This window comes from Girardinichthys multiradiatus, chromosome 5, assembly GCF_021462225.1.
Source record: "Girardinichthys multiradiatus isolate DD_20200921_A chromosome 5, DD_fGirMul_XY1, whole genome shotgun sequence".
NCBI classification, from domain to species: Eukaryota; Metazoa; Chordata; class Actinopteri; order Cyprinodontiformes; family Goodeidae; genus Girardinichthys; species Girardinichthys multiradiatus.
The window spans coordinates 16,266,521-16,281,026 of NC_061798.1; the positions used below are offsets into that span (position 1 = coordinate 16,266,521).

Genomic DNA, 14,506 nt, shown 5'->3' on the forward strand with positions numbered 1-14,506 from the left:
TTCAACTCCTCCATCACAGATGAAGTGGAAGGGCGTTTCTTTCAAAATAAAAATGTGTGCATATGTATGTAGCCTTCTTTATCTGGATAACTAAATACAATTTTATCCCAATCTTCAAAATTAAACCAATGCATAGCTCTCAACTTAAACTAACAGGCTTGACAACGAAATGATTAATCAGAGCAGCAGCCAAGTGGACCATGGTAGCTCAGGAGGAGCTGCAGAGATCCACAGCTCAGCTCAAAGAACAACTATTAGTTGTGCAGGTTGCCATAATCCATGTGGGTGGCACAGTAAATATGTGGGAAAAATTGCTCTAATCAAATTAAGGGACAATTTTACTCCTTGGCCTTGTTCTCAGAGCACCAGCCGACAAGGATTTGTATCTCTGCTCCGTACAATGATTCGCCGCTGTTGCTGATCAGCCCAATGATGGTGGTGTCTTCCACAAACTTCATTATGATGTTGGAATTGAAGGTGGGGATGCAGTCATGAGTGAAGAGGGAATAAAGGATAAGGCTAAGTACACACTCCTATGGTGTGCCGGTACCAATACTTTTTCTCTCTACAATTCCACATAATTTATGGACTCATTTGTTTTTATGTTTTGTATGTACGCATTATGTGGGCTGTTATTGATAGCTGGTGTGAATTTGATGTCACTAAAAATAGATCTAAATCTTTGTTGACGTGTTCCATACTTATAACTGCTGTATAGTCTAGTCTGTGTGTATAATTTTGACCCTGTAAGGACTACAGAAAATACACAATAACTTAAAACTGGTTGTAATGAAGAGCTTCATTACGTATGGTGGTACACTTAAAATGCTGTTTTGAATATTGTTGAAAGAACAAATTACACTGTGAAAAAGACTGGAGTATTTTATTCTTAGTTTGTGGGTGTTTTAGGCAGCTTCTTCTCAGCTGGTACTGATGATGACGTGTCCTGGTAAACAAACATAACAAATGGATAAAATACCAGTATTGTGACCAGTCTTTGGAATTAATTGTTTTCCAGTGTATTGTTAAACAAATGACTTACCTCTGTCTCTTCCTCTGTAGGGTGTTTGGGCTAAAAGATTCCCCGGGGGCCTGAGCACCTTTTAAAGGTTCCGGGAGAGACCATTATAAATTGAAGGGGAGGAGTAAACTGTGTGCATTTTAGTGTTAAAGACTTAAGCCTAGGTACAAACTTGTTTTAGAGATGTTTAGTAATAATGTTTGTTAAATAAAGTGATGTTTTAGCTATGGTGTATGTTAGTGTATGTTTGTTTCACCTGTCATGGTAGGTCTGTTAATGCAAAGGGCTTTAAAAGGCTGCTGGGTAACAACCTGAGGGGGGCTGTAGCTGTGACCATGTGCGACTTGTGTAACAGGGTCTCGTACCTGTATGTCTTCAGTGTTGGTGAATAAACACCCAGTGGGTCTGTACCTTTTCTCTGCCTCAAGCCTCCTGCCTTAATCAGCTTCCACGGGCCATTCGAACACTGGCGCATCTAATTTTGTTTTATTAATTTAAATTGTCTGTTGCATGATGGTTCCAGCATGGAAAAATTTTTTTTTTCAATAAATAATTAAAATTAATCTGGCATTTTGGCCTACAATGAATGCATGTAAACTATTATCAGAATTGTTGCTAATTTGTGCCAAGTTTGATATGGAAAGACCATCTATGTGTCTTCCTCAGGATTCCATGTTGTGGTATTCTTCTGATTAGCTGTAGTATTTAATCGCTACGATTGGCATTTTATTAAGTCTTATAAATATATACTTCCAATTAAGAGTCTCACTGAAAACTGAATTACTCTGAGACTAATTAAAATATACACATTTTTATTTTCAAGTCACAGACAATTCACACAATACTCAAACCAGAGGCAAGACCAATCTCCTTTTTGTGTGTACATAGAACAACAGTTCATTTAGTAGAAATGTAGTCGAGGCACCGAGTGGTTTAAGTAGCAGTGGTCATAACAATGACAAAAACAACAACAATGTGACAATATATTTTGTTACAGGTGATGAAATACAATTCATTTCAATACAACAACAACAGAAATGGAGTGAAATGTAATCTGTAATGAAATTTTATTTTTCAAAGTAAGGTAAGTAAAAGAACTTGAAGCCTCTTCGACCCTGGACTGCACAGGTGATGTAGATCACATGATAAGCTGGAGTAAAAACAGGAAATGATAGTTATTGAAAAACAAAGTGAGGGTTAAACAGGAACTTTGGGGCAATTCGCCCCTTTGTTGATTTTTACCCCCATTTCATAGCCACACATTACCATTTTGTCTTTTTTATCCTCCAACTAGAACCTGTAAACAAGCGATTTTGGACCCCTGTACTTAAACCACTGGATCTCAATCTTTTTTTCCCTTTTAGGTGGACATTTTTATGAATTATAGAGATAAATAGCCATAAAATGTTTAAATGTCATGTATAATCTAATTTAAGTCTTTTTTATTACACCCTATGTATGTTTGGCATTTTGGAGTTTCTGCAGGAGTCGGTTAAATTTACCTTTTAAGATCACGTTATGAGACAAACCTGAACTGTGAAAAATGAGTAAGTTAGTAAGACTTCACCCACTCAATAACATACTTAGCAACTTAGGTTACTTTTTAAAAAATATCTTGGTGTGATTTATTTCAGACATTTGAAGTAGTTTTTTGTTGTTTTTTAATTTAAGCTACCAAAATTTCAACGTATTTCACACAGTAGCTTACACTTTAAGCAAAACGGTTACAGACAACAGGTTTGAACCAACTGGTAAAATCAGTGTTTTTCATGCCAGATCTCGTTAAATTCCCGTATAAATTGAAAAAAATCTGAATTTAACAAATTTTAAGACTTTTTAATCACTTTTAGCACATCCACATCAACTCCAGTACCAAAGTTGCCTCGAAGTAGAACTTATTGACAAAATTTCCCAATTTCACCAAATAAACTACAAAGACTTAGAAAAAAATCGTACACCAACTAAGCTCTTCTTCCTGCTGTCTCGATGTTTTTTCTACAGCTTTCCTTAAGAAAGCTTTGCCTGTCATAATGTCTGATTTAACTAAATTAATAAACACGTCCCTTTTGTCAGGTGTTTTCCCCCAGGCCCTAAAAACAGCAATTATCAAACCGCTATTAAAAAAGAGCAGCTTGGACAAGCTGCTACTACAGAACTACAGGCCTATCTCAAACCTCCCCTTCATCAGTAAGATTATTGAAAAAGCTGTGTTTCAGCAGTTAAACAACTTCCTAACAACGACCAACCACTTTGATGTCTTCCAGTCAGGCTTCCTGCTCACCACAATACAGAGACTGCTCTTGTCAAGGTGTTCAATTACATCTGTATAAATGCAGACTGTGGAAGAACCACAGTGCTGGTATTATTGGACCTTAGTGCAGCATTCGACACTGTTGATCACTCCATTTTATTAGAGCGCCTGGAAAACTGGGTCGGCCTTTCTGGTGCAGCACTCGATTGGTTTAAATCCTACTTGAGGGACAGAGACTTTCTTGAATCAGTAGGTAACTTTACATCAGAGAGCACAAAAATTACATGTGGCGTTCCCCAAGGGTCCATCTTAGGGCCCCTCCTATTTAATATCTACATGCTCCCCCTAACTCAGATTTTAATAAACAACAACGTAAGTTATAACTATGCAGACGACACACAGCTATACGTTACGATGTCACCAGGTGACTATGAACCCATTCAAGCGCTGGGTAAATGTTTAGAAGAAATCAATGCATGGATGGACCTAAAAGTAATAATCTTTGGACCAAAGGAAGAGCGTTTAAAAGTTAGCACACAGCTTCAGTTAATACAGCTAGAAACCACCAATCAGGCTCGAAACCTGGGTGTAGTGATGGACTCAGACCTGAACCTTCAGACGAACATAAAGGTAGTAACTAGGTCGGTTTTCTATCACCTAAAGAACATCTCCAGGATTAAAGGACAAATGTCTCAGCAGGATCTTGAAAAACTAATTCATGCGTTCATCTTTAGTAGAATTGATTACAGCAATGGTGTCTTCACAGGTCTGCCTAAAAAGTCGATCAGACAGCTGCAGTTGATCCAGAACGTTGCTGCCCGCGTCCTCACTAGAACTAAGAAAGTGGAGCACATCACCCCGGTTCTAAAGTCCTTACACTGGCTCCCTGTAGCTCAGAGAATAGACTTTAAAATACTTCTGTTAGTCTATAAATCACTGAATGGCTTAGCACCAAAATACATTACAGACTTGTTGTCAGTGTATCAACCACCCGGACCTCTCAGGTCTTCTGGCTCAAATCTACTCTGCATACCCAAAACCAGAAATAAACATGGAGAAGCAGCTTTTAGTTCTTATGCTCCACTAATCTGGAATAAACTCCCAGAAAACTGTAAAATTGCTGAAACCCTACGTTTCTTTAAATCAAGATTAAAAATGTATTTGTTTAGAGTGGCTTTTGAATGTGTTATCTAAACATTATTAGTCAAGTTTTCAATGCAACTTTCCTTTCAATTTCTTATCAATCATTTTATCATAAATTTTTTTATTTCATTTATTTTTTTATTATCATCTTTTTAATTATTAATTTTTATTTATTCTCTTTAATTATTTATGACACTGCAATGTACTTTTCCTATTATGTCTTTTTCTTTTTTCACGTAAAGCACTTTGAATTGTCTTGCTACTGAAATGTGCTATATAAATTAACCTGCCTTGCCTTTTAAAGACCCCGCAAAAACCCTGATTTACATTGGTTCTGATACCCAATGGGCCCAGTTGACTGCTATGGAATAAGACTATGAATAAGCAAAATAAATCTAAGCAACCCCTGCTGGTACATAAATTCATTTTATATCTGGAAAAAGCTGGTTACAAAACGAGCAAAACTAACAAGGATACAAAAAGAATCTGTTTAAAAGTAAAGTTAAAATTTGACTAAGAACATTTGGTGAAAGGAAAGATCAACTTACCTCCAGGGATAAAAAGAAGAAATCCAGGTACAAAGAAAATAGCACTTGAAACACCTGTAGGAATACTTTGATTAGTGACAGACCTGCTGAAAAGGCAATAATCTGTACATGAATTTATTATTAATAGCAAAGGTTTATATGATAACAATAAATTGCTGTTTCACACTAAAACACCCTGCATGAGGGTCATAACGTTTGCATCACTTGGGTCGCATTGCAGGCTGATGCTTTTGATTTATTCCAATGAGTAGAACCAGAACCATTCGTGTTTTTAGTTATTGAGAAAGTTGTCTGAGAAGGTTGTCTCAACTCCATATACAATCAAAAATCCTATTTGTAATGTGACCAAACCATTATGACCACCAAATATGGATAGAAAGGGTAAAATAAAGCTGCCTGACAAAAAGTTGTTGAAAGTAACTCCTTTTCTGGCTGGTTTAGTCAGTTGATTCTGATAAGAAGATTAAGCATTAAATAATGTGTTTCCATCTGTTATTATGACCATATAATTCAGACTTGTTCTATGTTTAACATGATAAGTAAATGTTCTTCTTACCCAGAGCTGGAGGGCTCAGACACCTTCATATGTATGGCCAAGAGCACATTTGAAAAGGTGGATTGATCTCCAGTTCATAAAACTGAAGTAAATCAAAGCCGCTCCCAAACATAGATACCCTTGTAAAATGTGTAAAAACTCTTAAAATAAATTAATGTTTTATGACAGTATTTTGGTACAGACCATGCAGAAAAATCCCCCAGAACATTTCAGTCTTTAATTCAAGTACATCTATACACTGAGGAAAAAGATCCCATATTAAGATACAGAAAGAGATCTTTGACCATTCCTCAATGCACAATCTCTCCAGATCATCTTGGGGGGCCTTTCTTATGCTCTTTTCTGCTCCAACAGCTTTTTTGAGGCTGACAACCCTGGGAGAAGGTTGACTTTGTGTCTGGTGAACATTTTCTGTGTTTATTTGGAAATATGTTTTGGATCATGATTCCACGGAAAGACTTGGAGATAATCAGTTTCAATTTTTGGGCTGATGATTACAGTTTTTTTTTTAAATCTAGTATTTCCCGTAGCCTTTGAGAGAGAAACAGGCCCACAGCATCACAGATCCACCACTGTACTTACAGTGAGTAAGGGACCTTTTCCTGTTATTCACGCCAAGCGTAGCTGCAGTCTGACCAGTTAAAAGTCCCATTGGATTTTTATTAGACTCCACAGTATTACTTCTACAATGGTAGGCGTCACTCCCAAACACCTACAAGGCTTGTAGATAGCGTCCAAGGGTTGTTATTGGAGACATTTGACCCAAAGAGGACCTACTTCAACCTCATTTGTCACAGTTACAGTTATGTCTAACTTTTTAGCTATTCCTCCAACTGTAGATAAGGGCAGCTTTAGTCGAGCAGCTTTTATCTGGCAGGCGTTTTCAAACTTATAAAAATAAATGCACGTTTCTGACTAGACAACACAGGTTCATTTGTTTTTTCGAATATAGATCATAAAACATAGATCAGAAAAAACTGAAAGTGTAAATTACAAAACTGATTTAACTGATTTCTAAAGGCATCGTCAGGGATGCCAATAATTGTACCACCAATGAACAATAAAGGCTTTCCTAATTTTTTTCAGCGTGACATTATGTTTCTGCAATATAAAAATGAATTCAATTTAAGGCTTTTTATGCAAAAATGAAGAGGGCTTCAGGTACATTAATAAGGAGGTTAGCAAACTAAGATTGCCGCTAATGTACACTACCAGAACCACCATGTAGAATCCATTCTGGAAGTCTTTAAATATTGAACAAATCCCACCAGCCCCTGACCTTTGCTGTTTTTTTCCACCCCTGTGGCTTCAGTGCAGTTATAAAAGCAGAGCAGCAGGGGTTGATGGCCTTCATGAAGAGATTTAGAAACCTAGCTCTATAGTAACAATTGAACTTTGGCTTTGAACTGCTGAAGCCACTTCCCCACCAACCAAGCAGTGCAGGTTATGGCCTCATAAAGACAAGATTGCGCAGGCATCTGCTAGAGCTACATTATCTGGCAGCCAGCACAGATGTAAACCAATTTACTACTACTGATCTCCGATAAAACAATATTATTAGTAAATTTCAACATTTCTTATAATAAAACAGATTTGATGTATTTTTGTACCTTGTCTGTTGTAGTAAAACATTTATTTCTCTGTAATTTAGCCACTTGGTCATAAAATGTATTTAATCAGTTTATCTTTCTGGGTTTTCCCACTAAATACACAATGACTAACACAGTGATTGTGCAACTTCTGGAGACAAAACTGAGAAACAGCTGCAGCTCAGTAGTTTCTTACCTGCATTTGCACTCAGCTGTATGACGATCCCTGTGAAAATAAGAGCTGAAAGAAGCAATGAAAAAAGCAACCATGAGGAGGGAAGAGAAGCTGATACTTTGAAAACCTAAGTTAAACAATTTACATTCGTAATGTCACTTAATGGCCTAGTAAGAGAAAAAAAAGGTTGATATTTAATTGATCAGTGCGGACAAAGTTCACTGTGCAGAGATGTCACTGACACAATGCTGTGCAAACTGTGTGGCGGACCCGTTCCTGTGAAAATAACAACAACTTGTTTAAAGCCTTTTATGAAAGACACTTTTTCTTTACAGGATCTTTCTTGTTCCATTTTTTTAGCAATGGCATAAAATGTTGTGTTATGCAAACAAATTTTGTTCTGACATTTCAGGTGAAACATGGTGGTGGCAGTATTGTGCTGTGGGGATGCTCTCCTTCAGGTAGGGGCAAGCAGACGGTCATGTTAATGAGAAGATGGATGGAGCATGTGAAGTGGAGGTACACCTTTTAACAAGACGGCCCTGTACGGCCAGAGCAGGAGTAGCAGACCAGGAATTGTTTAGATCAAAGCATGTCAATGTATTAAGATTACCCAGACAAAGCCCAGACCTAAATCCAGTTGAGAATCTGTGGCAAGACTTGATGTTCTCAGATTCTCTCTGTGCAATCTGCCTGAGCCTGAGCTCTTTCGCAAAGAATTGGCAAAAATGTGTTTGTAAGCTTGTAGAGACAAACCCAACAACATGCAGCTATATCTGTAGTCATATAAAATCCTAATAAAACAAACTGATGTTTGTAGTTGTAATGTGACAGTCTCGTGCTGAATCCAATTAGGGTGATTGCTAGTAAAGAGCTCTGGATGTGTTTAGACTCATGTTTTCCCTGTGTTAAAGAAAAGCATACAGTTATATTTTAACCGAATGCTGCAACTGAAAGAACAGATTTTATAGATCATCAAAAATGTCAAGGTGATGGGTTCAGTTGGAGTGAAGAAACTTCAGTAGAGTTTCAGCTGGGCTTCCACCAGTGCAAAACTTTGTCAGCAAGTGGAGCAGAGCTCGCTGTTGGCACAGCTGGTGGAGGAGAATAGAGGAGCTCGAAAGGTACATTCGGTCTGGGATCGGGATCACGGTGCCAACAAAGAGGCAGATTTGGGAGCACATTGCCGAGCAGATCAATGCGTCGTTCCCTCTGCTTTCATGCACCACCCTTGAATGTGAGAAGAGCTGTACCTGCTGCAATCAGAAGTTAGAGAGGAGATTGCAGCACCCCAGTGAACTTCCAGCCATTCATTTTCAATACCTGCTTCTTCAATACAAGGTCATGGAGGATCTGGTGCCTATCTCAAGTGGTTTACAGGCAAGAGGCAGGGTACACCCTGGACAGGTTGCCAGTCCATCGCAGGGCAACACAGGGACACACAGGACAAACAACCCATTCGCACCTAAAGGCAATTTAGAGTGACCAATTGACCTAACAGTCATGTTTTTGGACTGTGGGAGGAAGCCAGAGTACCCGGAGAGAACCCACGCATGCACAGGGAGAGCAGGCAAACTCCATGCAGAAAGATCCCCGGCAGGGAGTTGAACTCAGGACCTTCTCGCTGCAAGGTAACAGTGCTACTAAGTGTGCCACAGTGCAGCCACCAACGTTTTCAATTTGTTCAAAAAGGTTATTTCTGAAAGCATTTTACAGTTTGTAAATAATATCTAAATTCTTTTTTTTTCTACATTTTTTTGCAACTATTTTCACTTTTTATTCATTATTTATTTCTTATTTATTTATCATTCTTTAACTGACCTTACTAGAGGTTCACCTTTAACCTGTCTTGTTGCTGAAACTATTTAATTTTCCCCAAGGGGGATGATAAAGTTTATCTCATCTCTATATGTATGATTGTTCCAGAAGTTTATGTGTTCATTCGCTGGTGGATCTCAGCACGAACGAGCGGGCAGCGTTTTATTAATTCACTGTTGTTCATTGTATGAGGAAAATCTCACCTTTCTCTCTGTCTTTCCACCATTTTCTCTGTTTAAGACACTCATCAAAAGTCTTCCACACTACTTTTAGCAGGTTTTCAATTTAGGAGCTCTCTTAAGGCCTAAGGTGCTTTGTGAAACTTTTATCTTACCATGGGAAAATTCAAAGAAAAATTCGAAGAAATCCAAGAGAATTGTTTTAGCCTGAGGATTCTTTGTCAATACGGGCCCAAGACATTGAAATTTTAGATCCGTGACCATGTAACTCTGAAGATCTAATCCCACTGGGAACAGTTCACAGAAAGTGACCCAGAGTTTATATGCGGCATCCCAGAATGGATTTATGAAACAAATTATGAAGAAACATGGTCAACACTGTAAATACATATGCATTTAATATATTTGCTTAGAAACGAAAGAAAACAACAACAGAAGCACACAAAATAACATCTGTGCCACTGTTAAAAGTTTTTGCCAAACAGAAGACCCTTTTAAGTTGCACTTGTGTGAAAATATAGAAATATGTTCCCAAAGCTCTGCTGTACAAGATGAAAACAAAAGAACAATTGCATATTTTAAACATACTGAGTAAAACAAACAGCATATGTGCTTAAAACTCACCAACTCCAATGATGAGGAGGAGGAATGAAGCAAGAACGACTCTTCTGTTTTTCTTCACTAGCGGATGGGACACCCACCTGAGAAACAATGGTCTGTGTTACCTCTGTTTGTTTGTGTGTCTCTGTGTGAAGGCGTGAGCATGTGTCTTTCTGCTGTGGAGGACTGAGCTTACCCGCAGCAGTGTGCCGAGAGCTGCGTGACCGAACTCAAGGTGCTGAAGGACCACTGAGAGCTGCAGTACGACAGAGTTGCTGGGTCGCTTTGGAGAGACGCCACAAACGAGTTCATTATGCATTCAAATAATTAACAGTTGAAAAAAGTAATAAAGTCACCTGCAATCTTTCACTTAGTTAAATGTATGCCTTGTTAGGGTCTTTCAAACAGTTATTAGATCAATTTAAAACTTTTACAAATGACAAGAATTAACTCAGTAACTTAACTTACTTACCTACTAACATATATTTAACCTAATTATTCCTGTAATGCCAAAAGTATCACTTTTGATACAAGTATTTTGAGACTACTACCTCATTAACAAGGTTAGTCCTAAAAAAGCTGCTGTAGCGAGTGAATAGTTTGCTAAATATATTTTAAACATTATCTAAATGAGTGGAAAAAAGTGGTAATATAATATAATCTAATATAGTTTTAAAAAAATGTAAGTGTGATAAACGCTGTTCATGTCTGCCATTTGTTTCTACAATGCATAAGGATGCATATTTCTCGGTATGATAGTTAAATGACCACAAGGGTCAGACAAAACTCATTTGAGAAAAGCAGGCGTTAAAAGCCTCTGGAAAACAGTTCAATTCTTAATAACCTGAATTGTTGGACAAGTATTTCTCGTATTGAACTTTGAACTGTATAGAACGTCTGTAAGTCATATCTGTCCACCTAAAGTGAGGATTTTTCTGGTCTGTTGTGTGATTCCTGTCTTTTTGCACCAACAGGTTACCGAACTTCAGCTCCATGAAGTACATAACACAGTAGCTTTCATAATGGTGATTGACAAAAGGCAGTAGTGTACTGAAATCTTATTTCATGATGAAGGAGGTTTTATTTCTCTGAAGAAACAACATTAGGCCCTACTGTGGATGGAGAATAATTTCAGGGTTTTGCTCAGTAGGTTCAATGCATGACTGTAAATCGGTTTTAACACAGCTGTCCGTTACCATGCATTATGGACTTTGTATTATTTTCAAAGCATATCAACGTCTATTCCTCAGCCAGAACTACAACACAGCAACAAATAATTGTGCATTTCTGAACAAAACAAAAATCAGCTGATGGAGGAAGCAATGAATGAGATGCTCTGACCAGAATCTGGCGACTCTATTCTTGACTGGGCCCGACTGGTGAACATATGGTCAGAAATTAAAGAACCCCTTGTTTTTGTTACACATTAACCCCTACCAGATCAAGTTGACGACAATCTCCAGGAAAAAAGTCACTAATGTGGGAAGAAAACTCGAGTTTGACCATTTTCAAACTTTGAGAACCTGAGAAACCACAAAAGGTGTAAGAAGCTTTTAAAAATGAAAAACATATCTTCTACAGAAGGACGCTGCCACCATAGACAGTTAAGACTTCAGCAGATAACAGGAAGCTGAAAGTATTTTCACAAAGTTTCTCTATTTTATCCTTTCAAAGAGTCCAATACTATCTGTTATGTGGCCTACTGGATTGGGAAATGTTGACAGTTTTTTGCAAGTCTCACATTTAAGGTAAGGGTTTATTTACTATGCAGGGGATAGACACAAAGGAACTGTTAATAATGCTAACCACACAAATTGCTAATAAAAGATGGTATAGAAAGTTTGAAATGTCACCTGTGTAATCAGGTTGTGTTTGTTTTGTAATATTAGTGAAACCCAGTTTAACTGCAGAGCTGTGTAAGACCCTTTGCTCTCTCTCACACAGTGTGACGCCACCTCTATTCCTAATATAAATACTTAATAATTGATCATGACAGAAAAAACTTCCTATGGCTTCTTTATTATTACCATAAATTGCTAAAAAAAAAAAAAAAAAAAAAAATCTTGTAACCTGGTGCACATTGCATTTTTCAGTGTGCCAAACATGAAAAAAGGTTATGGAGCTATAATCTATTTTGAAACAGATTAAAAGTGATATGCTGTCATCGTTTTTAATAGGGTTTTATTTATGCCATTACCTGTAAGTTTTAACTGTATTTGTTTTGCTATAAACATTTACCTGTTTAGACAATTCAATCGTCAATTTAACTCAGAAAGTACAAAAAAGAATGTCATGGCTATTTATAGTACTTAAAGAGAATTCACAATGAGCTAAAATCTGTTTTGACAGGTCTGAACTTCATGATTGCATACAATGTTCCTACATTTTTTTCATATCCAAATTTCATATTGTTTCAATCTCAAATTTCAAATGTTTTTCAGACATCTGAGTACAATTATATAAATCCTAAAATATACCCAGAGGCTGGCTTCTGATCCAGCGGCGGTATAAACAGCACGGATTTATTATGATCAGTTTTTGCCAAGTTAATTTAGTTTTACTTTGTCAAATCTAGACTGAATGATTCCACAATAAATAAAGATTCAATTAAGCGGATTTTATAAATGTTTGACTTCTTTACTCTGTAGATGTAAAAAAAAAAAAGTAAGAGTTTCAGTGCTTCGTTTGATTTCTACACTTCTAGCCCAATGACCGCTGTAGATAGGCACAAAAATCATTCGTTTTTCAGTTTTTATTTTTTTAACCAATGTGTTTACATCATAATGCATAAAATTCTAAAAACAAAAATAAATAAAGAAAATGACATTTAGGGGCGAAAAGGTGTATCTTGAAGACTTTAATGGATTTCATTGGGCCCTCTAAAAGACAAAAAGTCAAGTTCAGATGTGGCAATTGAGAGAAAATGGGTGTAAATTAAACAGAAATTACTTTATCTTTAGGAATTCTGATTTTTCATCTTTTTCATAACAGAATAAAATCTGAAAGCTCAAACATTTTTGGGGTTTGAGCTTTTATTTTCTTTATTTCCAGAGCTGGAAAGTAATACAACCAAATTTAAGACAGCAAGAACCCTGTGAAGGTATTTTATAATCATAGAAACGCAAAGAATATAATAATATATATTTATATATAATAATATAATAATCCGGTGACACAAAGAAAAAACCCTACCTGATTTTGAAGAAGTTGTTGAAGGAAGAATTGCCATTGCTGCCCAGTGCGTCTTCATTTTCCAGATTCTATAGGAATCACCAGAAATAAGGAAATAACCGGGGCCACACCAAGACGTGATGAAGATGGATGAGGACTTTCCTGTACCTGATACTTAAGGTTGCTGTGATCAGGCGAGCCTGTGGCTGCAGCTGAAGGGTGAGTCTGGGGTTTGGAGAAAGTCAGGGGCCCAAACGTCATCTCTCCGTCTCTGTCCTTGTCTCTGCTCTTCCAACCCTCCGAGTCTCCATCAGAGACCGCCTCCTCCTCATCTCCATCCAACACGAAGGCATCATCGATGGTGAACGGCGCTGCCATGCTCTCAGTCCCGGAGCTGCTGGGATCTGATGCTCACTGCAGAGTCAGGCACAAAACAAATCACTCTCATAGCACCAGCTTTCTAACACACAGATGCCTGAACCCTTTTTCCGTCGCGATAACCCTGTAAAGTTTCAACACACATGCCCCAGCACAACAGTGATAACTAGCTACATTACATAAACACGTCCACCTTCTACGCCATGAAAAGCTACGAAACACGACACCAATCTAGTTTTGTCAGAATATTTTAGCGGATATGTCCGACTTTTTCCTCCCGCAAAGCTAACTCTGTGTGGTCTGTTTCTGCCATTGTTTTGTCCTCTTTCCGCTCGCCGATCAGATGACCAACAGCGAAACTTACTGTCTTTGGAAAACTTTCTGTCCTGCGAGAAAAAGATAAACAAAGATAAAAAAAATAAAAAAAAACTTTTCTCAAAGTAGTTTGAGGAAGCGTCACATACTGTTACAAACTAACGCGCACCCATCTGAAACGTTTAGTTGTATTTAAAAGGAATCGCTGCTCCGTTTCCCTGGATGTAAAAGAAGCTCCTTCAATAGTTATGGAGCTCGTTTTTTTTTAACGCTCGGCCTTCGATTGGACACGACTGATTTCAACCAAGCAGCTCTGCTCCCCCGGTCAGGCCGATTAATCCTCTATCGATTTATCCACCGACCCACTTCCCTCCTCAAAAGGAATCCGAAAATATTCATTAGGAACTTTTAACGTAAACTTATTGTACGAGCTATCACGGTTTCCATTTGAAGTTACGAAAAAAACAAACAAACAAGGTTTGCACTGGTAATTCGCCACTAACAGGAGAGCTAAAAAGGCTAAAATATTTAGCTGTACTGACATCTAACAGGCAGGATACGTATGGCATTTAGATAAAGGATATTAGTAAAAAATTATGACATTGCAATATTGTTGAATATTGTGTCTTTTTTTTCCCAACACTGTTTTCAGGCTTCACATCCATGTTACCAGGATCGACAGTGTTGTGAAAAAGTTTTTCCCCATTACAGATTTCTTTCTTCTTTTTTTTTTGTTGTCAAAACCAAATGCTTCAGATCATC

The 14,506-nt window shown here is 37.6% G+C and overlaps 1 protein-coding gene across 3 annotated transcripts; it reads right to left on the bottom strand.

Moving 5' to 3' along the window:
* Window positions 1–1,816: 1,816 nt before the first annotated feature.
* Window positions 1,817–14,046, bottom strand: tmem134 (transmembrane protein 134). Of its 3 annotated transcripts, XM_047364220.1 has the most exons (9): window positions 13,914–14,040; window positions 13,794–13,815; window positions 13,220–13,465; window positions 13,073–13,140; window positions 10,077–10,163; window positions 9,905–9,981; window positions 7,305–7,349; window positions 4,964–5,017; window positions 1,817–2,171 (listed from the first exon to the last, which is right to left on the bottom strand). In XM_047364220.1, the coding sequence occupies exons 3-9, from the start codon at window positions 13,427–13,429 to the stop codon at window positions 2,089–2,091; spliced, it is 624 nt and encodes a 207-aa protein (XP_047220176.1). In that variant the 5' UTR covers window positions 13,430–13,465; window positions 13,794–13,815; window positions 13,914–14,040; the 3' UTR covers window positions 1,817–2,088. The 3 variants fall into 3 exon arrangements, with proteins under 3 accessions (XP_047220176.1, XP_047220175.1, XP_047220174.1); XM_047364219.1 differs by lacking the exon at window positions 13,794–13,815 and having other exon boundaries at window positions 13,894–14,046; XM_047364218.1 differs by having other exon boundaries at window positions 13,794–14,029.
* Between the last annotated feature and the right edge of the window lie 460 nt (window positions 14,047–14,506).